The sequence below is a fragment of the Ascaphus truei genome, chromosome 3, assembly GCF_040206685.1.
Source record: "Ascaphus truei isolate aAscTru1 chromosome 3, aAscTru1.hap1, whole genome shotgun sequence".
In the NCBI taxonomy this organism is placed as follows: domain Eukaryota; kingdom Metazoa; phylum Chordata; class Amphibia; order Anura; family Ascaphidae; genus Ascaphus; species Ascaphus truei.
Window position 1 is genome coordinate 26,237,948 of NC_134485.1, and position 26,435 is coordinate 26,264,382.

Consider the following 26,435-nt stretch of genomic DNA (forward strand, 5'->3'; position numbering starts at 1 on the left):
ACTGGTTCTCTCTGCCGCTGACTTTAAAGTAGATTTATCGTCCATGTCAGGAAATGTATTATTGACAAGGACTCCTAGGATTTAAGATTTTCGAATCTGCCGTCATTTTGACAGAACAGAGCTTGTGCTCAGACGTCACTCTCACCTCCTCCTCTAGGAGGTCACTTAAGGTCTATCTGGGAATAAACTCTCTCACAGCTCAATAGCTTCTTTGTCTTCAGCGAGACACCTGTCTTTGTGAAACCACAGATTCAGAACTAGTCTGTCTGTGTTTGAATTCTGTGGGCTTTGTCATACCAGCCTTCAGTAGGTAGAATTTATAAAGGATTTATAAAGCAACAAACAATAATCAACATTTTTTTGTACCTACCAGGGGTATAGTACCCATAAAATAAAGCCTTCTGATTTCTGCCGTATATAACAATACATACAGTAGACGTGTGGACCTTTGCGTATCGTGTAAGTGGGCATGTGCAAATATGTATATATAATTGTATAGAAGTCGTGTGTGTGCGTGTGCGTGCGTGTGCGCGTGTGTGTGCGCGTGTGTGTGCGTGTGTGTGCGCGTGTGTGTGCGTGTGTGTGTGTGTGTGTGTGTGTGTGTTTAGACTGTATGCATCAGTATCTGTGTGTTAATGTGTGTAGTCTGTGTGCATCAATGTGCCTGTGTATCTGTATGTTAGTGATGTTATGCACTGGGTTTAGAGAGCATCGCGTGTTGGTTATTTGGGGTCAGCAGCTATAAATGGTGGAGGGTACTATTAACCACTTAGATGCCAGTGGGATCAGCATTGCATGTTGTTATATTCCTCTGTTATATGCCTTTTCTGGCAGCAAAAAGGGGTCCCACTTGTTGCTTACAAACTGTTTTCCCGGCCGGACTCTTCTGCCTTCAGATAAAGGATCTTTAAGGGACCTGACTGCATACTATAATATAAACACGCTTAAAGGGGATAGTCCTGGTGCTGTAAACATGCCGGGCAGGACAACCAGTACACACTACCTCCTGATACACTATTACTTTCCCAACTAAGCTTTCTACCTGCCTCTTCTGTTCCGTTAGTGCTTGCAGTAAAATGGGCATTTACGCAGTGATTGGGGTTTTGGGGGTTTTTGTTTTTGCTGTGTGCTCAGTGTTTACCGATTATTTAAAGGACGTTTTTCTGCTCCCCTTCCTTTTGATCTCAGAATTTGGCAGTAGTTTTCAAAATGTGTTGACTTCCGAGGTTTCGTGCTCCGTATTTCTCTGCGTCACTGTATGCATGTCGCACACATGCTTAATGCCATATGTACATCCACTGCTACTGGGGTTTACCAGGGACAGCTCTGTACACTATATAGAACCTGAAACCGAGCTGAACCCCTTCAGTCTACATCTGCGTCGCCACAAGGGCGGGCGCCTGATGGGGCTCCCCAAGAGCTGCTCCCTTCTGTACAGGACCAGCATACTAAGGGTTAACATTTGCTTGTACTTTGTGGAACGTCAACTCCACCCACTGGAATGTTAATGAGCCAAGAGGACAAAGGACTTTGTATTCGCAGCTGCATTCAATCTGAACCCCTTCAGTGTACATCTGCGTCGCCCCAAAGGCGGACAGCCTTTGGCGCAGCCAATGGGTAGCCAATGGGGTTTGAGCCGTTTGGTGATGTTAAAGCTTCTCTATTTCAATGTTGATCTCACCAGCCCTTTTATCCCCTTTAACCAATTTTGGTTCAATCAAGGCTCCTTCCTTGGAAACCATTGGTTTCAATGTCCTTGAAATGTCTGTGAATTGACTGTATAACCGCCGTTCTTTTAATGTAAATATGTATTGTTATAACTCCGTGCCCAGGACATACGTGAAAACGAGAGGTAACTCTAAATGTATTACTTCCTGGTAAAACATTTTTATAATAAATAAACCACACTCGTGTTTCTGCCTCTCCTGATTGTAAAAACCAACAGGAGCATGAGGAGTTGCTTTATTTGCTTCTGAAGGTTGCGTGTGGACATTAGTTTATTGAGCAATGCAGCTGTAAGTACTTTTAGCTACTCGCTAAATAGAAGAAAGTTTGAGGTGTACAGTAATATTCACTGTTACTTTGTACTGTAGTGTATTGGGATAAATAGCCCGTGCATTGCTTGGTTTAGGTTAACATTCCGTATTAAATAGCATGCACTTTATTGCATTCCTGTTGCCAGCATGATCCTTCTGGACTACTCATTCCCTCCACACATAGCATCCACTGCAGATATACATAGCAGAACCAAGGCAAGTGCACATTGCAAACGAGGACACATTCTACATAATACCACTGGAGTGTTCTAAGAATCCAATAACAAGCGGCTCTCCTGTGGTCTTTTCAAAAGTGCGTAGTGTTTTAATCCAGGATCGACGTTTCGGTCCTAGTTAGGAGCTTTGTCAAGATACAGTGGTAAAGACAAACATCCAATTTATACCTAAAAATAAATAAATAAATCCATTGATACGTAATGACACTTTCCCTGTTTTTGCAACAGCCACAAAGTGTTTGGCGCCAAAAAGCTGTGTTCACAGTGGCTAAGCAACAGGGGCGAAAGTAAACCAACTGGCTCCTAGGGGTATGTAATGTACATTTTGTGACTGAGACCTCCGATTAAAAAGGATAACCCTGACATTAAAGATTGATCATACATATGTGTCAGTGTTCTGTCCCAGGGGAGTCTGGCCTCGAAACAAATCGGAATGTACTTTTCGGTTGAATCCGATTTGCATCTTGCAATGACTTTGTCATTGTGCCAGGCTGAGAATTAGTGTTTTGGTTCCAGGAATAATGATGCAATAAAGACTCTTTGATGGGCGAATGTGCCCGGCCTCAGATAGAAGTTCAAGCAAAGGTGTGGAAGGCCCCTTCAGCTCTGAAGGAATTACATACAGTTGAACTAATTACAGATTTCACGTGAATCTCTGCCCTTTTAACAAATACCTGAAGGGAAACTGCATCTGTAATGTTGATGGATTTGTGGGTGTACAGTATAACACAAGTTCAAGGAATCCTTGAATCCTGGCCGGTTTTCTTGAAATAGTTTGGTTGTAACCTTACTACATCGACTTTACGTTTCTTTTCAATATGTTTATCAGTGATAAATATGGTGCACATTTATTTTTTGCACCACTTTCCCCCCAGTTTTGAAGACTAGCCCCTTAAATGTTCCCGTTCCTGTACTCTGTTAACTAAAGGTGAAGATTTTCCGTTGCAGGACAGTGCTGGCCATAAAATCATGATTTGCAGCATCTGCGTTTACGATCTTGGGGCCATGTTTATCACGTGGTGCGAAGGTGTCTTACAGCTCCATCATGTGTCATGACTAAGCACACCTTGGTAAACATTGGCCCGTAGCCTCCACAATTATGAGAATTTTGCCTAACCCACATACCTCGTGCTGTACATTTTAATGTTTCACTTTTTCCAGTGTGGCCCAAATGTGACATTTGTCCTGTAAACCAGGGGTGCGCAAACTTTCCCCGCTACGCCCCCCTGCCTGCTCACGCCCCTCCCCCACCCCCTCCTACCTTGCCTTCGGCGTCAAATGCCGTCACGTTGCCATGGCAACATGACGTGTGGCGTCATTTGATGCCGTGTTGCCATGGCGAAGCGTCGCCGAAGACGAGGTAAAGGACGTTGCAGAGGCCTCACGCGATCCCCCGGCATTAATTTAAATGCCTTGGGGGAAGAGTGCGGGGCCTCTGCAACCACTGCACCTCCCAACCCCCCCCCCCCCCCCCCCTCAAAAATCTTGCGCCCCCCAGTCTGCGCACCCCTGCTGTAAACAAATCATTTAGGTTGCAAAGCCAGGCATGGATTGTGTGGGGTGCTTCTCCTCGCTGCTCTCCAGCTCAAATACGCGTGAGAGCGCAGAGTTGGTTTCTCAAGCAGTGTTTGCTTTTCTGTTAATATTTAAAGGCCTTATTTTGTCTTAGGAGATGCAAAGTGAGTCTGCAGCTGTCATTATTCTACTCTATTAGGCCTAGTATATAGTAGGTGCTACGGCAACGCGACTCGTGATGTCAGCCGTCGCCGTCCCTACAGCGATACCAGGGATCGGGAGTGAGGCGGAGGCAAATAAACAATGCTGACAGCTGAGATGATGAACGGGCTTTAAAAGCAGCATTTGATGTGATATAAAGGACGCGCCTGAAAAAGAACGATGCATCTTAAAGCAAAACTGAGGAGTATCTACCTCCTAGGCCGAGTTTATGGTACTTGCTACGACGTTGCGCAGCGCCGTAGCAAGTACACGCACTCCGTTGCGGGTGCCTATAATAGGCGCGACCATGACGGCGATGGGTGACGTCGCATGTTTGCGATCGCTGGAAGTCAGAGGATTTTGATTTCCACAGCGATCTCCGCGTGACGTCTTGCTACGGCGCTGCGCAACGTTGTAGCAAGTACCATAAACTCGGCCTAGGAGGTAGATACTCCTCCGTTTTGCTTTAAGATGCATCGTTCTTTTTCAGGCGTGTCCTTTATATCAAATAAACTGCTGCATTTAAAGCCCTTCATCATCTCAGCTCTCAGCTGTCAGCATTGCTTGTTTTGCCAGGGAGAAGGTTTAGACAATGGGGCCTACATTTTCTTCTTGGAAAAGTATATATCAAAGTCTTTAACTCGTCCCCATCTTTGCTTGAAGTCAAATTGATTGCTACATGTAAATTTATATGCGCACCGCAAATTAACTCGTTAGGAAAGAGCACCGCTTGGATATTTTAGAAATAATTCTATTTCTGATTTTCAAAGGAAAATAATAACTTCAGGTGAGGGCGTATTGTCCGCCCATTTCTGCCGCTTTCCTGCACACTCCTGCCTCTGTCACTAACCCCCTCTGTGTCCGGCATCCCTACCTCCGCTATGTGATCGCAAGTGTGTTTATACTGTCTGAAAAATTAACTCTAGAGCTAAATGTCATGATAACATCTTGAGATATTAAGTGTTTTAATTAATCTGGTGCTTATGGGGTTTATGTAGCTACAGTGTGATTTTTTTAAAAATACAATATAATGGGTTTGTCACAGGTGAAGACTTTTCCTGGGTCTGTCCAGAGCTTCAAATTAGACTTAATTGGTGGGTTATCACTTGTGGCTCACTAGAAGTACTATATGTGTTGTATGGGGCTGATGCGATAAGGGCGTTTTTTTTTCCAGAGATGGGATTCAAATATGGCTCTTGACAACTTTTATAAACAGGACTTTTTGAACGTTACCTTCAAAACATTCTCTGGAGGGTTCTGCAATGTTCAGGGGGCCGTGGCTAAGAAAGCATTCCACGTGATTATTTAAAAGGAGAATATCATGTTTCGGCATTTACTCTGCATAACAACAGGTACATACTGTATCTGTAATCGGGGGGGGGGGGGAAGACAAATCAAACCGTACCCCACACGCCGTCGCCAGCACTATAAGCGTAGCCTGAGTTTTAGAGAAAGGAAGTTATGAGTGCGTTTATGTATTGAGTCAAGGACTTAAATTTATTTTTTTAGGAGTTTTTATTTCCTCCTGTCATAACTGTCAACCTAGCGGCTGATTTACGACAGGAGTGGGCTTATGTTTTTTCAATGGGGAAAAAATAGTAAATACGTTTTAGCAAGGTATTCTGAAAATCACAGGTGTGTTTTGGACCAAACACATGCATTTTCATATTTCTACGCCAGTGACCTCTCTGGGGAAAACTCTGACATCTGGTAACCTGTTGTATAGGGATTCCTATTTTATACTTTATCTTGTTATTTTAAGAAACTTCTGCATTTACTACAATTGTATGTTCTTGCAATTATCTTTTTCTGTAATATGAAGCACTATTTTTATATATATATATATATATATATATATATATATATATATATATATATATATATATATATTAAGCAATTCTTTAATAGGTTATGCTTTGGGCTCTGAGTGAACTGTTGCACGCTCTGGAGAGAGTATTTACATTTTCGGACACATTTTGCTACAACAGATTTGTGTGTGTTAAGTGTATAGTTTTTTTTTTCTATAATAAGCAGGGACCTAAGACCCTGCCAGATATATTAATTTACATATTTTGCTTAATTTCTTGGGTGGTGACAGTGGATAGGCATGATTGCAATTGAGTAAGGGGTTAATATGAACTCATTGAAAGTATCTTGCCCAAGAGAAAGGCGAGTTGGCTAGAGTAGCCGTGTGAATTAACCCTGGTCACATGCTCACTTGTGTGCTATTTGTGACAGGTGGTATATGGGGACGGATTGAGGGGAGATATTTGCGAATTGAAAAGTGGGCCAGTTAGAGAGCTGTGTATTAACTCTTGTCCCGTATGCAGGTCAGGTGCTCACAAGTGTGCCGTACGTGACACTATATACCTGGAATACCTGCATAACACATGAGAAAGCGCCACCATACATACAGATATAGAAGGCTTCATTCTTCCATCGGATGTGAGATGTATTGCAATATTCTGTGCCAACATTACCGTTGTGTTCTATGGAACACTAGTACAATTTAGTATTATACTGGGCTATGTTGTGCTATGTGGTGGAACAATGTAATATCCTGCATCTGTACTGTACAGTACATTCTCTTTGTGAGGTTATTTTTTTTCACTAGCTGTAGTTGGGATCATGGTCCTGAATTGAAGACCCCATCATATTTTGAACTTGACTAATGCTCAAAGTGTCAGTGTTTGAAGATGGTCTTCACAGTTCCATGTTATCATTATGAGAGCTCTAAATGATCTTTCCATCCTATGTGTTGTATTGTATTATATTTATATGAACTTGTGTGTTTGGTACAGCAGGCCAGATTTGGAAGGGTTAATAATCTCTGCCTTGGAATGGGCCCATCTCGGACTCTCTGGATCAAACAACCCCAATACACAGCTGTTCCAAGCCATTGTGATTTCGACTCCTACATATTCCACATCCTCTGACCACAGGAAATGGCCAGGAGCACCACAAGGAAAGCTGACAATTTTCCCCATTAGCTGCTTTTTCCGGATCTGAACGCCCCGGTCACAATTTCCCCACAACTAAGAACTTGCCATTGGTAATGAGTCCTTTGCTCTTCCCATGTGTCACTCATGTCAACCTTTTCTTCCATATTAATCCCGCCTCCCACGTGCAGCCCTTCTTTCCACATATCCCTACTCCCCCCCACCTGCTTTGTTCTGCTGTGATTAAGTTCAAGCTCCTAACATTTAACATGCACACAAAACCCCCACATACTGTACCCTTCTCTTCATTTACCTATTGCTCTTTTATATTGGGTTAGTAATATGCCATAGAGCAGGGGTGGCCGACTCCAGTGCTCAAGGGCCACCGTCGGGTTTTCAAGATATCCCTGCTTCAGCACAGATGGCTGTCGTTGACTGAACCACTGATTTGAGCCACCTGTGCTGAGGCAGGGATATCATGAAAACCTGGCCCTTGAGGACTGGAGTTGACCACCCGTGGTATAAAGCCCTCCAACATATCAAAATATACATGCAATCCTTTACTGGCGCACCAGTTTCCCCAATGGTCCAGCCACTTGTACGAATATATGAGATAAGGGAAAAAGAGGGGGCATTGTGGATTTGCTTCAAAGTGTATTAAAGATCGCACCAATCGCGTGACTATCCTATAGTCTTTTTGAAGAATATGGCATGTGTACGGTGTGATCTTTAACACACTTTTGTGCAGCCCGCCCTTTTGTTTTGTAATATTGGGCCCTTCCCCTGGAGCTCCTAATTTGACTGAAACTGCATTCTGCAGAAGACCTGCGAAACGGCATTAATTGGCTTTCCTGGGATATTTGCGACCAAATTCATCAGAGCTGCGGGAGGCGTAAACCTAGATCTTATAAACGGCAGGTGTTTGCGCCCGTCACAAGCTGGAATATAACTGCACGGATCTGGCTCAGCGAGTCGAGCCTGTTAGGTGCCAATATTAGTACAGGAGGGGGGGTTTAATCTCAAGTTTTATCAAAGATTTCCAAGTCATATTTTATTATTTTTTTTAATATTTAGCTGTGGGGGAAAAAAAATTGCTTGCAAAGGTGGAAATAATTTTAAGTATCCCAAGATAGTTTTTCAGGCAGTGGGTCAACGTTCAACCCGTGAAGAATGAGGATGTCTCTAAAAAAGCAAACCATCCAAAATATTCCATGTGAAAGTGGCCCCTTTGTATTGCCTCTTTGTTTAGCTCTTACATTGTTCACCAGTAAAGCTGCAAGATTGTTACCATTTGCTAATGACACTGGGTGTTGGTTTGTTTTCCTGTCTCATGAAGGCTTAACGTGCCACCTCACCGATAATTACTGTTTGTTGCGGCTCCACCTGGTCCTCCTGCAGTAACATTTTCCATCTTAAAGGAAGGCTGTAGCGTTGAAGTGCAGAGCATGTTGTGTGAGTGCTGAATGGAATTACTACCAGTGGAAACTATGCAGCAAGAGGCGTTGATAAAGCAGCTGCTATGCAAACCTCAGCTGTTTTTTCCATCCTGCAAAGCAAAAAGGCAAACGTTAATTAGCATAGGGAAACTGACTAATGCTAACGTCACCTCTTTTCCAGCTGAAGCTTAGAGGCTGTTCCTGGCTGCTTGAAAGCATGCAGGACTTGGTTCAGGAATGTGCTGCCCCCATCCGTGAAGCTCTGCAAAGTGTTGTTGGGAGGAGTTAGACCGGTTCCTTTATAAACACAGTTTACAGTAAGCCCAGCTTCCTTAAAAGTGTCCAGTCTGGATCTTGAAACTTCAAAGTCAAGTCTTGTCTGTAGTTAGACTCGTCAACCTCCGTCTCTTGGAAAACACACACAGACACACAATGCATTTTAGAAACTTTAACTACAGTTTTGCTTCTCTGGTGGCCTGTGTGGCTGAGAATGAGGTCTTCTATCAAAGTGAAACCAGGGTAAGGCTGCTTATAATCAACCATTACTTATTAATGCTGTGAAGATAACCACTGCTTTGTTTTACAGATGAGATTATGGGAGTCGGAGCTGCTCAGTGAGTAAAGACACTGACTGGCACTGAGTTTGAAGCAGGGGAGCCTGTTCAGTTCCTGGTGTTGGTTCCTTGTGACCTTGGGCAAGTCACTTTATCTCCCTGTGCCTCAGGCACCAAAACATAGATTGTAAGCTCCACGGGGCAGGGACCTGTGCCTACAAAATGTCTCTGTAAAGCGCTACGTAAAACTAGCAGCGCTATACAAGAACATGCTATGATTGTTATTATTATTATTATTATTATTATTACGTTTAAGAAATATGACTGGGGAACATTCAATGATGTAACTTGCATTATTACTTGCAGTGCTTGGCGTGTTCTTTCCCTGAAGAGACGTGATTTTTTTTTTATCACATTGGTTCATGCAACATTTTTGACTTTAGTGCAAAGCTTATGTACATAGCTGTACTCTATAGCATCCTACATTTATTTCTCTTTTATTTAGGATTATGACTTTCCATGGTTTATCCTGCATTTAAACTTGTTGTGTAATCACAATACCAAGCAGACCAAGACTTCATAAGGATAGCAACACACTTCTCATACATATTTCTTCTGTCTGTAGATTATCCAGAAAGAGAATTAGAGACAAATGTATCCGTTGACAACCTGAATTCCCCATCTCCCAAGGACACGAGTCCTCAAACCTTTAGCTGCCAATCTGCACTGCTGATCATGTTGGGCAGCGGTGGCAAGCTCCAGCCCTTAAGGGCCTCCAACAGTTCAGGTTTTCAGGATACCCCTGCTTCAGCACAGGTGGCTCAGTCGAAGTTGAAGGCTTAGCCACTGATTGAACCACCTGTGCTGAAGCAGGGATATCCTGAAAACCTGACCTGTTGGTAGCCCAAGAGGACCGGAGTTGGCCACTCCTGATGTATTGTTATCAATTTGCAACATCAGAGCGGAGGTGTCTCTAAGAGGCATTTTCATCTTGCAGCAATGTCTCTAGGCCACCGTGCTCTGCTCCAATTGTGCCCCCCCCCCCCTCGGGATCCGCTTCAGCCTTGGAGCGCGTCGATGGGAGGAGTTATAACATGTTGCGGTTGGTCTATCAAATGCTGTATCTGTGCATCATTCCGCCTCCTATTATCTGCGTGAAAAAGTGTGAGGGATTCTAGGTATCTAAAGCCTCCCTGTTTATCTATGTATGTCTAATGCAAGATATTGGAGACTGCAGCTCCCCTGGGTTTATACAATTACCGTAATGTACACCTTATATATGTTACGGATTTTGTATGTACAGTCCCTGCACCCCGAAGAAACCAGTTTAAGTTTATTGTATAGGACGGGCGTCTGGTAGCAGAAAAGATGTCCTAAATTCTAGATGAGAAGAAAAGCTGTCAATTTAGCACAATAAATGCGTGTGCTTTGATCAAGTAAATGTCAGACCTGTTCCTAACTTGTATAACAATGTAATCGTAATTAGGTAAATACCAAAAGCTGCAAAAATACACGAGGGAGGGCCCTCTAGTGGATACATTGGGAAATACATTATGCATTAGTCATAATACATGCACTATGGATGTATCATTCATGGTTACATAATTAATCATCACTGTGCTTATTTTTACTCTTGTTTTCTCTAAAAACAAAAGGTACTTTAGGCTGAGTAATATTTGATAAAACAGGGCAATGAGGTCACATGACTTCACCAAGAGAAAGTACTTCAAGTAATATTTGCTCCTGTAATAATGTGTGCATATTACATTTATTATTAAATCGTTCTTATTATTCTTATTTTTTTTTATCCTATTGAACAGATAAATACATTTAGGAGCTATTCAGACGGCACCATACATTTTGTTTACATTTTAAACACCACGTATACGCATAAATGGGAGAAGGAGCTGCTCAGTGAGTAAAGACACTGACTGGCACTGAGTTTCATGCAGGGGAACCTGGTCAATTCCCGGTGTCGGCTCCTTGTGACCTTGGGCAAGTCACTTTATTTCCCTGTGCCTCAGGCACCAAAAACATAGAGTGTAAGCTCCACGGGACAGGGACCTGTGCCTGCAAAATGTCTCTGTAAAGCGCTGTGTGTGTGTGTGTATACATATACGTGTATATACGTGTGTGTGTGTGTGTGTGTTAGAGTTAAACCAATAATGACACCTCTTTCACTTATCTCCATATGCACATGTATGTATGTATGAATGATGGCCGTGCACTGCCATCTGCTGCACTTATTCTCTCATCGTCTGTCTCTGTAAGTCTCCCAACACATCACTTAGATTGTAAGCAGGGATTTCCTTTCCTATTGTCTGACGTAGTTGCGCTTGTTGTACTATAATTCCCTGTTCTGTATTGTCTTTGTAAAGCGCCGAGGACGCTGTGGGCTCTATATAACTAAAAAAACAAACAAATAAATAAATACACACACACACGTTGCACTTACATTTATTTACTTCTCCAAGTCCTACATGCCTGTCATTATACTATTAGATTGTAAGCTCTTTGGCCATATCTTCATTAACATGTTCCCTCTATGCGTAGTGGCCTGTTAGTGCATTAAGCCTCCCTGTCACATTGTCTGTATACTCTCAGGCTGGTGCACAATGATAATAATGTGATCACGATGAGTTTTTCTTTCTCCCGCCACATCCGTTACAGGGAAAGATCTGAAACTGAAGAGGACATTCTTGGCTCTTTTCTTGTACACTTTAGTGTGCCATTCTTTCCACAGCGGACAAGTGATAGCTGTTTTTCTTTCCAAGAAGGAAACTGACAGCTGCAATGCTGGAAAAAGTACTAATTTATTGTAGAGTGTCTACATACAATTTGTCCTCACCTCTTTAAATAAGTGCAGTTTGGGTTACGAAGCAGTGATTTATGTTCATCTCCAGAGCAGTGCACAGCAAGAGCATATTCCAAATACATTTAGTTGCACACAGAACAAAGTGCTTAATGCGTTCCTCATTCTCAGGGAGACCATTTGGGAATTAGATTGGCAGTTGCTTTAGTGAGAATGTGTCTATGAATGCAGTAAAACCTGTTATTATCAGAGCGGGTCTGTGCAATGAGGATTCTGGGAGGTAGATCGCTTATATGGTTTTAATTCTGCACATCAAACAGTTTAAAATACGGAAAGTTAAGCGGGTTTGTATCAGTGGGAGCATATATGGAACGGGAGGGGCGGCACTCTCTGGGTTTATACATGTTTACATTATGGTTATGTATGTAGGTTACTGCATTTGTATGTACAGTACCCACACCCCAAAAATAGTTCTATAGTATATGTATGCAAAAATCCAGACATGCAAGCATGATGTTAATGGGGCAATCTCCTCTAGGGCAAAAGTGATATGTGTAAATAGGTGGGGAGAAAAAAACAGTGTTTTTAAATTGAAGTGACATGATCTGCCCCCCCTCTGAGGAAGTGACATGATCTGCCCCCCCTCTCAGGAAGTGACATGATCTGCCCCCCTCTCAGGAAGTGACATGATCTGCCCCCCTCTCGGGAAGTGACATGATCTGTCCCCCTCTCAGGAAGTGACATGATCTGTCCCCCTCTCAGGAAGTGACATGATCTGCCCCCCCTCTGAGGAAGTGACATGATCTTCCCCCCTCTGAGGAAGTGACATGATCTTCCCCCTCTGAGGAAGTGATATGATCTCCCCCCCTCTGAGGAAGTGACATGATCTGTCCCCCTCTGAGGAAGTGACATGATCTTCCCCCTCTGAGGAAGTGATATGATCTCCCCCCCTCTGAGGAAGTGACATGATCTGTCCCCCTCTGAGGAAGTGACATGATCTTCCCCCTCTGAGGAAGTGACATGATCTTCCCCCTCTGAGGAAGTGACATGATCTGTCCCCCTCTGAGGAAGTGACATGATCTTCCCCCTCTGAGGAAGTGACATGATCTGTCCCCCTCTCAGGAAGTGACATGATCTGTCCCCCTCTGAGGAAGTGACATGATCTTCCCCCTCTGAGGAAGTGACATGATCTTCCCCCTCTGAGGAAGTGACATGATCTGTCCCCCTCTGAGGAAGTGACATGATCTTCCCCCTCTGAGGAAGTGACATGATCTTCCCCCTCTGAGGAAGTGACATGATCTGTCCCCCTCTGAGGAAGTGACATGATCTTCCCCCTCTGAGGAAGTGACATGATCTGTCCCCCTCTGAGGAAGTGACATGATCTGTCCCCCTCTGAGGAAGTGACATGATCTTCCCCCTCTGAGGAAGTGACATGATCTGTCCCCCTCTGAGGAAGTGACATGATCTTCCCCCTCTGAGGAAGTGACATGATCTGTCCCCCTCTCAGGAAGTGACATGATCTGTCCCCCTCTGAGGAAGTGACATGATCTTCCCCCTCTGAGGAAGTGACATGATCTGTCCCCCTCTGAGGAAGTGACATGATCTTCCCCCCTCTGAGGAAGTGACATGATCTTCCCCCTCTGAGGAAGTGACATGATCTCCCCTCTCCCCCTCTGAGGAAGTGACATGACTTGACGAAACGCGTCATAGCATTGTGGTGGTTAGGGGTTTTTTTTTATTCTCCCCCCCTATGCCATTCAACATGTTTTTATGTCATAAATAATGTTGCTATTGAAGTAGCTTGTGCCGCAAGTTTAGAAGTGTTTGTTTCTACATTGTTTGGGCCCTGGCGAGCAGGACGCTCCTACAGCGAGCGCACTTTCTGTGAGGTGCTGGAGCCAGAAAGGGGTATGAAAGTGAAATAAGCCAAGTCTTTGCCATCTCTAAAGTCTCTTGTTCATAAGGCTGCTTGTCCATCTTGAAAACTAGAAGTGAATTCTTTTGATCATTGTTTGTACGTAGCCATCGTTGGGCAAGCGAGATCAACACAAGTGCGGGTCGCTGATACGCTTGAATTGTATGGGCAGGAGAAAAAGAAAGCGTGTTTATTTTAACAAGATGCAAATACGCCACGCTGCTACTTCCAGGCTGAATAAATCTTTCTCCGGAGGCCGGTTATACTGATTAGTTGTAGAAACAAAGTTACGCGAGACAAACCCTTTAAAGTGTCTTCGTTACATGGTATTCGTGCTTCCATATACAGTAGGCCTAGATTTGCCTATTTGATTCGTAGGGCTAGAAAAACGTTACCTACCTTCACCATTCGTCCACCGCGGGGGTCAGCACAGCAAAGGTCGCGGCCGCAGAAAGTGTTCAGCGGCCGCAGAAAGTGTTCAGCGGCCGAGCTCTTGATCACCACTATGCTTCCCAGTGTTGCGCCCCACAATGCCTTGCATAGCTCTAAAAGCAAAGGGGTAACTACTTTGTGAAGCAGAGCGGGGATTGACCACAGACGTCCCTGTCACATCCTTCCTCTAATTTACATTTTTCCAGCCCTGGGGACTTGTGTGCCTGAGACTGTACTTAAACGTGTATTATGCTTCCGTGCATTTATGTCTGTGTGTGTACCTCTCTCTCTTACACACATCTTCCTGTGATTGGGTTTATCCATACAAATAAATGGACATTAATGATCATTGATGGCCGTTGCATTGTAGTGAATATACAGCACTGAAAGCCTTGTGCCTTCTGTCAAGCAAGCCGCTTCAGTTCAGATGTGTCTGTATACGTTCCGATAAGCTGCTGCATGGTGATAACAGACTGAAAACGTTAAGTGGTCACTGGGGCTTTAGTTAAATGATCTGCCTATTAACTTCAGGAAATTCTGAGAGAGAGAGAGAACGAGAGAGAGAGAGAGAGAGAACGAGAGAGAGAGAGAGAGAGAGAGAACGAGAGAGAGCACGAGAGAGAGCACGAGAGAGAGAGAGAGAGCACGAGAGAGAGAGAGAACGAGAGAGAGAGAGAGAGAGAACGAGAGAGAGAGAGAACGAGAGAGAGAGAGAACGAGAGAGAGAGAGAACGAGAGAGAGAGAGAACGAGAGAGAGAGAGAACGAGAGAGAGAGAGAACGAGAACGAGAGAGAGAACGAGAACGAGAGAGAGAGAGAGAACGAGAGAGAGAGAGAGAGAGAACGAGAACGAGAGAGAGAGAGAGAACGAGAGAGAGAGAGAGAGAGAACGAGAGAGAGAGAGAGAGAGAACGAGAGAGAGAACGAGAGAGAGAGAGAGAACGAGAGAGAGAGAGAACGAGAGAGAGAGAGAGAGAGAGAGAGAACGAGAGAGAGAGAGAGAGAGAGAACGAGAGATGCACGCAGAGAGAGAACGAGAGATGCACGCAGAGAGAGAACGAGAGATGCACGCAGAGAGAGAACGAGAGATGCACGCAGAGAGAGAACGAGAGATGCACGCAGAGAGAGAGAGATGCACGCAGAGAGAGAGAGAGAGAGAGAGAGAGAGAGAGAGAGATGCACGCAGAGAGAGAGAGAGAGAGAGAGAGATGCACGCAGAGAGAGAGAGAGAGATGCACGCAGAGAGATGCACGCAGAGAGAGAGAGAGAGAGAGAGAGAGAGAGAGAGAGAGAGAGAGAGATGCACGCAGAGAGAGAGAGATGCACGCAGAGAGAGAGAGAGAGATGCACGCAGAGAGAGAGAGAGACAGACACATGCACACATGCATGCAGAGAGAGAGAGCGAAGACACATGCACGCAGAGAGCAACATGCACGCAGAGAGAGCGAGACGTACGCACACACAGAGAACGAGAGACAGGTGCACACACGAGAGAGAGACACACACAGAGTACTAGACTACTCTGTTACTGGAGACTATGACATATCATTGGTATCAATCCAAAATACTGGAATCTGAACATCACCAAGTCAAAAAGTTATGGGAAGTTGCCATTGTAGCTGATATTAACCCCTGGCTGTCAGACGCTCCAGCAACGCGTTGGGGCTTAGTGCAACTTGCCTGAAAGCTGTGCAATAAAAGTGTATCTTATTTTTATTTATTTTGTCTTTCAGGCCAAGTTTGAATCTGTCTTTAGGATCTACGACAAAGACGCCACCTTTCAGTATTTCAAGAGCTTCAAGCGGGTCCGGATTAACTTCAGCAATCCCTTATCCGCAGCGGAGGCCCGAATACAGCTGCACAAGACCGAGTTCCTGGGAAAAGAGATCAAGCTGTATTTTGCTCAGGTTGGCTTCTTTATTTGATAGACACAGATGGGTTTTTGTGTGTGTTTAATGTACTGTAGAGATTTGTTGTGTGTTCACTTAGTGCAGGGTTTCTCAACTCCAGTCCTCATAACACCCCCCCCAACAGGTCAGGTTTTAAGGATATCCCAGCTTCAGCACAGGTGGCTCAATCAGTGGCTGTAGAAGACTGAGACACTTATTGAGATACCTGTGCTGGGCTATCCTTAAAACCTGACCTGTTGGGGGGGGGGACTTGAGCACTGCAGTTGCCCCCCCTGACTCCACCCTCCCCCCCCCCCCCCCAACAGGTCAGGTTTTCGGGATATCCCTGCTTCAGCACAGGTGGCTCAATTGTTGATTGAGTCACCTGTGCTGTAGCAGGGATATCCTGAAAAACTGACCTGTTGGTGGCCCTTGAGGACTCGAGTTGGCTGCCCCTGCTTGAGGATGTATCATGAAAGTATGTGTGAAATATGTGTATAATATGTTTAATATAGGTTCATGGAAATATAATGCAATATTACTGCCCCCCGTATGAAACATTGCAGGGTTTTGTTTTTTTACTGTATCTGACAATATATATATATATACATAGATAAAGGGTTAAAAGAAGTAAGCATTTAAAAAAAAAAAAAACAGATATATCCTCTTTGTCCTTTAATGTATTGCGTGTCCTTGGGTTGCTATAGCCACTATTTAGGAAGCCACGGCACTTTCTCTGTTGCAGGGGTGACCAACTCCAGCCCGCTAGGGCCAGCAACAGGTCAAGTTTTAGGGCTATCCTTAATACCTGGCCTGTTGGTGGCCTTTGAGCACTGGAGTGTGTCACCCCTGCTCTATTGAAACACGCGGCCTTATTGGGTGCCCTGGGGAGCAGGATCGTCACGGGAGACCCCATCGATCGGCAGCGTAGGTAATCGCATTGCCTAAAAAGTTAGGAACGGCGGCATTAATTAAAACCCCACAACGGAACGGGCCAGAGTAAATGCTGCGCTAAATACACACCTGTGGCAATGTAAGCGGGGGGTATCTCCCATCAGGGGGACACGGGAGAGTATGATGGGGGTTCCTGGATTGAGTTGCAGGAAATCTCTACTTGTGAGATTGGGGGAAATGCTACTTGTTAAATTAGTGGGGCGAGTTGTCCAACAGGAGTACACGAGTCTGGAAATGGTCAGTGACCCCTTGATCTGTACCAGGGGGTAACCAACTCCAGTCTCCAACAGAACAGGTTTTCAGGATATCCCTGCTTCAGCACAGGTGGCTCAGTCTTTGATTGAGCCACCTGTGCTGGAGCAGGGATATCCTAAAAACCTGACCTGTTGGTAGCTCTTGAGGACTGTTGTTGGCCGCCCCTGGTCTACACTGTGGCTCATACAGGGTTGGCGGTATTATCACGCTGTGTTTCTCGCCCCAGACGCTGCACATCGGAAGTTCGTACTTGGCGCCGCCGAAACCGGAGAAGCAGTTTTTAATTTCCCCGCCCGCCTCTCCTCCTGTGGGCTGGAAGCAGGCAGAGGACGCTACGCCGGTCATCAACTACGATCTGTTGTACGCCATCTCGAAACTTGGCCCAGGTATGAAGCACTGCGTGGTACACCAAGCGTGGCTCTGCAGCCTTAGCTGCACGTGGCATTTTATTGATGTACTAGGTTTCTTCATTTAGATCAGGGGCGGCCAACTCCAGTCTTGAAGGGCCACCAACAGGCCAGGTTTTCAGGATAGCTTCTGCACAGGTGGCTCATTCAGCCCCTGCTTCAGCCCCGGTGCCTTGATCAGAGGCTCAGGGGGTTATGCACAAAGCAGTGATAAGTGTTTTTAAGTGAGATAAATGCCTTTATTTCTCAATATTGCGTGCAGCGCGATTCACAAAGCAGTGATAACACTGCAGTATCGCGCTTAAAAGGCTTTTTATCATAAAAACACAGTCATTGCTATAAAATTAGCTCCATAAATTGTGCCATAAAGCATTTATCTCACTTAAAAACACTTATCTTTGTGCATAACCCCCACTGTCTTCAACTGCAACCCCTGGAGTTGGCCACTCCTGGTTTAGATAGTGAAACTTCAATGAACAAATCGGTATTGTTACAAATGCAAACGCACGCTCGGTGCAACTAAAATCTGAGACTGCGGAGGAGAAGCAAAAAGTCTGGGGCATTAAAGGAAATCAAGCAACGTGTTCCTGAGCTAACGCTGAAAATCCAGGCACAACTTTGTAACACCCCACTTCTTTTTGAAAGAAAGCGAGTTCATGTTACAAAGGGGTCTGTCCTTACTATTGCACCATGAATGTAGCTTAAACCGCAGGATAGGAAAAGAAAACCATGGCTTGCTATCAGCTCCGGCCCCTTTTTCTTGCAGAATAGAGCAGGAGCGCTCAACCCCAGCCCTAGAGCCCTCTTAACCCCCCCCCCCCCAGTCATGTTTTCAGGATATCCCAGCTTCAGCACAGGTTGCTCAATCAGAGGCTCAATCTTCGACTGCCACCTGTGCTGAAGCAGGGACTGGTTGAGCCACCTGTGCTGAAAACAGGACCCCTCTGGCACGAGCGATCACATGACCACTTTCCTGAGCGATCGTGTCATCGGGAGGGGACCCACCGGCCGGCCACACCACCCCTTCCAGTTATGGGAGGGTCCTCTTCAGTTATCACAAATGCCTGCCCCCCCTAACAAGTGCATACACACGTGCCACTTTACATGACGTACAGTGTATTTCAATAGGGCATTGACAGGGTTAATCGGTATTGGCACAAGTGCGTGCAGTAAAATGAATGACTTCCATGCATAATATTGCTACTTTAAAGCTGCAGTTCAGTCTTTTTTTTTTTTTACTTCAATAGTTTCATGTGGGCAATCTCTAATTACCTAAAGAACTGCGTAGCTGCCGGTCAATTCGTTCTCCGTCTATTGATCGGCAAAGTTTGGCGACATCTTTAAATATGGGGAATGTAAATCGTTGCTATAGGAACAAGCATGCTTGTTAAAATAGAATACAAGAAAATTGGTCTTTCAAAGTTGTTGTTTTTTAAAACAGAAAATGCTAAAAGTATTTTTTCTTACTACAGAACTGATTTATTAAAACAAACCACACATGCAGAATATTGCCTGAACGGCAGCTTTAAATGAGTTGGTGTTTGTTGAGGGCTCCTGCACTGACTGTTTATTTTCGCAATACGAGTTGTACAAGACACTTCTGGGATGTGTTTTTTTTTTTTTTTTTTTTTAATTTAAAGGAAATTGCAGATATTTTGGTTAAAGCAGCAGTCCAAGCTGTCATTTTCCCCTTTTAATATGTGCATCAATACAATCCACACTATATGTAATTAGCTAAGTTGACGATCGATCCGTTCTCCTGTGATCGATCAGTGAAGATTCAGCTCGGGGGTTCCCTAAATGACTGTCAGTGCAGCAGAAAAGGACCCAAGATGCAAAGTTCTGTCGGGAAGATCATGTGACCAGGCAGTCACTAGATACAATTGGCGCAGGGCTCAAAAAGGGGTGTGCCAGAGCCTGTTTCAGAAGAGGAAGGGGATGTGACTTTGTAAATGGTTGCTATAGAAACAAAAAATGCTTGTTACATTATAATAGATTAAAAATGTAATTCAGAGTTGTAGCATTTAAAAAAATAAAAAAAACACATGTAGGATATTGCTTGGTCTGCAGCTTTAATGCAGCGTTCGGGTTTTCCGCGTGTGGAAAGAGGAACTTACTGAAACAGAAAATTGCAGGTACACGTTGCAGAAATAGCTGATGTGATTAGCTTGTAACAGGCCCAAGTTTCTTCTGTTTCTGGAGAAGATCACATTTCGCCCACAATATGCTGAGGGGGTGGGGGGGGGAGAAATATCCCATGACAAACCTCATGGATAACGCCTCGTCTTTGAGCTAATGTGAGCATGCTGGGTTTCATTGCGGAACGCGCTTCCGAGGAAAATCTGAGGCTCTAAAAAGGCCTATTGTTGGGGACCGCAACGCTCCGATTTTGTGCCTGGAGGTGGGAGAAGGTGAAACTTGTTGACAAGACAGACTTTCGGTCATGCAAATGTGACTCAGATTGGAGCTAAAAGGATCGCTGTGTTGAACAGGTATAAAACCGTGGAGAGATTTGCATTCAATTCAAATACATAATGGCTCTTCCACAAAAAGGTTTCCGTTCCCACTTCTGAATAAGCAGGCGGTTCTCCAATCATTACCAGTATCTGTGTGCAGCGGGGAGCTCAACTCCAGTCTTCAAGACCCCTTCCCCTCCCAACAGGTCAGGTTTTCAGGGTATCCCTGCCTCAACACAGGTGGCTCAATCAGTGGCTCAGTCTTTGACCGGCACGTTTTGAAGAGAGCAAAAATTTTGTCTTTTGAAGCGCGGGCCGTGTGGCGTTTTGTGAGCGGTTCAGCCAATGAGGGCAAACCAGCTTTGTGACGCGTCCGCCACACCTCCCCAATCTCCCGCAGCCCAGTTCACAGATCGCTGGGGCTGCAGGCGTGCGCGAGGCTATGCGGTCCGTCGCGCGCGCAAGTAAGGAGTATAATCTTAGCCTAAAGCACCAGCCCTTTCCACAGTGTGGTACATTAGGGGGACAGAGTAACATCAAATACTGAATGGCCTACAAGTAAGGACAGACCAGCACAAACAGGTACAGAAGGTAATGAGAGGGCTGCTCCTGAGGCCTCGTTCAGGGTGCCAGAGGCAGGAGTTGGAGGGCGGGCGTTCGTGAGGGCAGGCGGCAGTCTGCTGGGCGATGTGTGTTCATCCTCCCCAGCAGACTTTTTCAGGAGTGGAGGGGGCGGGGATACAAAACTGAGGTTAGGGATCCAAGTTGCAGTCTTGAAATCATTCTCAAGAATGATTTCATTGGCTGCCGAGGTCCCAGTGACGCTGCTGCAGCTTCAAAAAACGACTTGGCTTGTTTATTGAAACTGTAGCCAGCGTCAACTCCGTACTTCGGAGACAGGGCAGCTGCTACCCTGACAACCACAGTTCAATTTAAATACATTGTATCGCACGTCAGCACGCCCTCCCTCCGAAGCCAGCACCCTGAACGAGGCCTGAGAGCCGAGTCTAGAAGGAATGAGGGACAATGTTGAAACAAAAGGTAAAGTAGCTGCTGGTTGTGGGGTGGAGTGTAGGTCAGGATGGAGGGTGGTGTAGCTCCACTGCTGGATCTATTAAGGTGAGGAGGTGGGGATGTTAGGGGATGTTGGCATGGAGTTTGGTCCAGCCTGACAGCTGCTAGCGATGGGGCTAGTGGATGTTAGGAGTATGCCAGATAGGCTTCCTTAAAAAGGTGTTTGTGAATGTCTGAAAGCGGAGAGTCTGATGGTACATGGTAGGGAATGCTAGAGAGGGGGCAGCACGGGAGAAGTCTTGAAGGCAGGAATGAGAGGAGGTGATAAGTCAGGAGGAGAGGCGGCTGTCGCGGGCAGAACTGAGGGGGCATTTAGAGATATGTTTGGGGATAAGGGCTGAGATGTATGGAGGGGGGCAGCATCATTGAGCGATTTTGGATGTAGAGCTGGGGTTTTACATGTAAGTCTAGAGGATATGGGAAGCCAGTGTAGGAATTTGTGCGGTGAATGAGGGAGTACTGCGGGGAGTATTGCTGCACATTAAGGCACTGCAGGGAGTATTGCTGCACATTAAGGCACTGCAGGGAGTACTGCTGCACATTAAGGCACTGCAGGGAGTACTGCTGCACATTAAGGCACTGCAGGGAGTATTGCTGCACATTAAGGCACTGCAGGGAGTATTGCTGCACATTAAGGCACTGCAGGGAGTATTGCTGCACATTAAGGCACTGCAGGGAGTATTGCTGCACATTAAGGCACTGCAGGGAGTACTGCTGCTCATTAAGGCACTGCAGGGAGTATTGCGGCACATTAAGGCACTGCAGGGAGTATTGCTGCACATTAAGGCACTGCAGGGAGTACTGCTGCTCATTAAGGCACTGCAGGGAGTATTGCTGCACATTAAGGCACTGCAGGGAGTACTGCTGCACATTAAGGCACTGCAGGGAGTATTGCTGCACATTAAGGCACTGCAGGGAGTACTGCTGCACATTAAGGCACTGCAGGGAGTATTGCGGCACATTAAGGCACTGCAGGGAGTATTGCTGCACATTAAGGCACTGCAGGGAGTATTGCGGCACATTAACGCACTGCAGGGAGTATTGCGGCACATTAAGGCACTGCAGGGAGTATTGCTGCACATTAAGGCACTGCAGGGAGTATTGCGGCACATTAACGCACTGCAGGGAGTATTGCGGCACATTAAGGCGCTGCAGGGAGTATTGCGGCACATTAAGGCACTGCAGGGAGTATTGCTGCACATTAAGGCGCTGCAGGGAGTATTGCGGCACATTAACGCACTGCAGGGAGTATTGCGGCACATTAAGGCGCTGCAGGGAGTATTGCGGCACATTAAGGCACTGCAGGGAGTATTGCTGCACATTAAGGCACTGCAGGGAGTATTGCTGCACATGAAGGCACTGCGGGGAGTACTGCTGCACATTAAGGCACTGCCGGGCAGATTGCTTCTGGGCATTTTGATGCTAATTAAGCTGTTTCTGATGAGCAACAGATGCTAAATGTACACAGCTTAGTGCAGTGGGATCTGCATGTTGTGATCAGCCAATATAATGCACACGACCTGCTACAGTACAGGCTGCTGAGGGCGCGTAAACAAAGCTGAAACAGCAACACTACAATATCACGTGTACTGTACAGTAACTAGCAGCGTGTTTACATGTGGTCTGTTTGGGCAGATTGGTGGTTATGGAGAAAAACAAAAGGAGGGGTCCATAACTCTGAATGCAGTGTTGCAGTTACTACCAGCCCTTAACGAGTTTAATTTCAGTTGATCTTGCTGCAGTAAACTCAGCTCTTCTTAGATACTATCTAGAACAGTGATCCCCAACCAGGGTTCCGTGGAATTGAGTGAGAGTGGGGTAATTGAGGGAAGGTTAGGGTCGAGTGAGAGAAGAGAGGGCATGGGAGGGAGTGAGGAAAAGAGGGAGTGAGACGCAAGGGATATATACATGCGAGGCGGGAGGGGGGAGAGTTAGTGAGATGGATGGGGGGGAAATAGAGGTGGCTCGTGAGGTATGAAATGTTGTGACTGACCCCTGTCGAACCTAATATGTGTCAGCCAGATAGGGGGTCCCCGAGATTTTTCTAAATACTTCAAGGGTTCCTCCAAACAAAAAAGGTTGGAAATCACTGATCTAGAATGACTCTACTTCCAAATGCAATGCCCAGGAACTCGCCACAAAGTGTGCGGGGGCGCACCGCAGGTTATAGAGGGCACAGCAGTTCCAAAGGCATTAAAGCTGCAGTTCAGTCTTTTTTTATTTTATTTATTTTTTTACTTCAATAGTTTTATGTGTGCAATCTCTAATTACCTAAAGAACTGTATAGCTGCAGGTCAATTCGTTCTCCATGTATTGATAGGTCGAAATTTGGTGACATAATTAGTGAAGGGATCTGTTTATATTCTGCTTGTCTGTCAGTGGAAGCTCATGAATATTCATGAGCACTCCTGCACTGACATGTGCTAGAGGGAGGGCAGGGCTGACAAAGGGGTGTGCCAGGGCTTGTGACAGGACATGAAGGCGCAGTGCCTTAGCAAATGGCTGTTAAAATAGAATACAAGAAAATTGGTCTTTAAAAGTTGTTTTTTTAAAAACAGAAAATGCTAAAAGTATTTTTTCTTACTACAGAACTGATTTATTAAAAAAAAACACATCCAGGATATTGACTGAACTGCAGCTTTAAACTAGACTGTTTCTCTATCCTGTCCCAATTTAAAAAAAATAAAAGGTGGTTAATTAGGGGGAATTGCTGCTTTAATTCCTATATAACTTTAAAAAAAAATGGTATATTTCAAACTATTTTTCTTTGTCTGCAGGAGAGCAGTATGAAATACACGCCGCGACCGACACCACTCCGAGCGTCGTGGTTCACGTGTGCGAGAGCGACCCTGAAAACGAGCTAGAAGTAGAGGAAGACGAGGACGGCACGATAAAATCCAAACCAAAAATGATTCAGACCAAGAGACCAGAGTACATGCCTATTCACCTATGCTGAAGTGAAGCTCCTTAGCATTGTGGGTAGCCATACTGTACTCCACGAAACAACATTTACTGTGGGAAAGGCAGGTCACAGTTTAGGACAGCAGAGGTAGAAGCTGAATTTTAAATGTGATCCGGCAGAACAACACCAGGACGTTTGCCTGTGGTTTTTTTTTTTAGTTTTTGTTTTTTTTTCTATACGCTGATCGGCGATTTGAAATAAAGGCATCTCTAATGGGTTGTTCTGATCTCCCACATAAATGATGAGCGGGATATCGGGGGGGAAGAATAGATGAATAGATAATGTGTTCAAGGCACTTTGTTTCATTTGCTAATGTTCTTTTCCTGAAACGTGTCTTGTTTTGATAAGCGTGGGATTTTGAGGGCTCTTTCCTAAGCTACGGATGTTCTAGTGTGAATGAAATTAATGCCTATACTATATACACACCTTTGTATACTATATAGCTATAGATATGTACACACTTCTCTTACATGGCACATTTGTCCACCGTTCAGGTTGGAGCCTTTTTATTATATATCCCAACAACTGGGGGAAATAACACAGACAATCCTTTTTTTTTTTTCCCCCCGATGTTTATTTGCATGTGGGCTAGACGATGATAATGTTTCTCATTATGCTAGGGATGTTTAAGACTATGCTTCTTTTACCCTGGAAAAAAAAAACCCTATTACAATGTTTGATTTGACGCTACTGTATTTCCCGGGTAGACTGTATGTACTGTATTTTGAAAGCAAATTGACGAGGCAGATGTTAACATTTGTCACCTTTTTGGGCGTATGATCTGTACTTTCATCAATCTCTGCACGGGAAAAATATGCTCGGAGTAGAAACCTTCTCTATTCACAGGCACAATGTTTGTAGTACATTAGGATATTTAGTATGTGCAAATTCTGTTAACTTTACATATGCATCGGAATCACCTTTACTAGGGTAAATGGGTGGGTATGTTTTTTTTTTTGGTGGGTGTTATAACTGTTGGTGTTAAGGCAATACTACGAAAAACAATCCTTACCAATGCATGGTTGAAGAGGCCCTCCCTTCTTTAACACGTTAAAAAAAACTAGTATGTAGTTGCAATTCTGTCTTTGCCGAAGAGCATGAAATTCAATGAGGACCTCCATCATTTCCACCAATGTCCTGTCATTTTTCAGCACCTTGCTTTAGTGCCTCTGTGACACCCATTCTGATGAGCAGGGAGTCACATGCAGCCATAAAGCAGCGTTGCTGCAATAATGTAGCCAAATCCAAGATGGAGGCTGTTGTGTTAAGGTTGTTACTACAGTAGTTGGCTCACCAGTTGAATAATTTACCATTTATTGGACGTTTTGTAAATGTTAACATGTGTACTACCTGTGAATCTGAAAATACGAGGGACGAACGAGGGTGGACTGCTGACCTTACATGCTTGAAACAGTCAGTTTAAGGGTAATGCAGTGCCTTTCGTGTTGTTTATGGATGGGAGTATTACAGTATCTGAACAGTTGTTTGTATTAAAGCTGTACAGCATGTGTAGTCATTCTCATAAGGTCACGGCTCTGGTTCTCTTGTATCAATGTTTGATGTTATGAAGACGTGAAAAAGCCAAGTCCTAATGCATGTTTTGGAGTGTCGGGTAGTTGATTTCTGTCTCTCCTTTTGTGTTCATTTGCCTGGTAGAATGGTAGTTTTGGGCAAACTCCCTTCCATTCGGCCGGGGCCTGCGGCACAGCTGGGGTTGTGTGTGTGTTATCGGAGTCTCCCAGCTGCAGTACTGGTATTGGACAACCGCACCTTACTCTCAACTGCATTGTCTCTGATAAATCCGGTGCCATGTTTTCCACCAGTTTTGTGGCTGACAAACGGTGCCCCCATAGTTTTGGAAGGCACTCCCAGCATTGATGGGGTTTGTAGGTATGTACTGTATTATGACTGAATACCACTCATTTACATTGTTTTTGAAGTCTGCTTTTAAACTGGAAGTCTGGATTTATGTTTTCAGTTTTTATGTGTATATATATTTCAGATAATAAAAACGCTTTGTATTAGTGTGCTTAATCTGTTGATTTCATTTAATAGTGTTTTACTTTACACTGCATCAGCGTATATACAGTACTGTACATACTATAGAATCCAGGGGTGCGCAAACGGGGAGGGGGGGTTACGAGATTTCCAGGGTGGGGCGCTTAGAGGCTGTTCCCCAATGCTTTTAATTCAAATGCCGGAGGGCCGCCCAAGGCCTCTTAAGTTCCCTTACCTTGTCTCAATCGGCTTCGGGCGACGCGTCAACATGGCAACGCAACGTCACATGATCCCGCGGTGTCGAGGTAAGGGGGGGGGAGAGACAGGCAGGGGGGCGCAGACAGAAAAGTTTGCGCACCCCTGC

General features: G+C 45.0%; 1 protein-coding gene across 3 annotated transcripts in view; it reads left to right on the top strand.

Annotated features, from left to right (window-relative positions):
* The window catches only part of RCAN1 (regulator of calcineurin 1), a 125,616-nt gene extending 99,519 nt beyond the window's left edge, over positions 1-26,097 (top strand). For 2 of the 3 annotated variants that reach the window (XM_075593816.1, XM_075593814.1), the window contains 3 exons: positions 15,810-15,983; positions 17,401-17,560; positions 23,889-26,097. In XM_075593816.1, coding sequence (XP_075449931.1) covers positions 15,810-15,983; positions 17,401-17,560; positions 23,889-24,067 — 513 coding nt within the window. In that variant the 3' untranslated portion in view covers positions 24,068-26,097. Of the gene's footprint in view, positions 1-8,589; positions 8,883-15,809; positions 15,984-17,400; positions 17,561-23,888 lie in introns of those variants that run through there. The other variant, XM_075593815.1, reaches the window with a different exon arrangement.
* Positions 26,098-26,435: the final 338 nt, after the last annotated feature.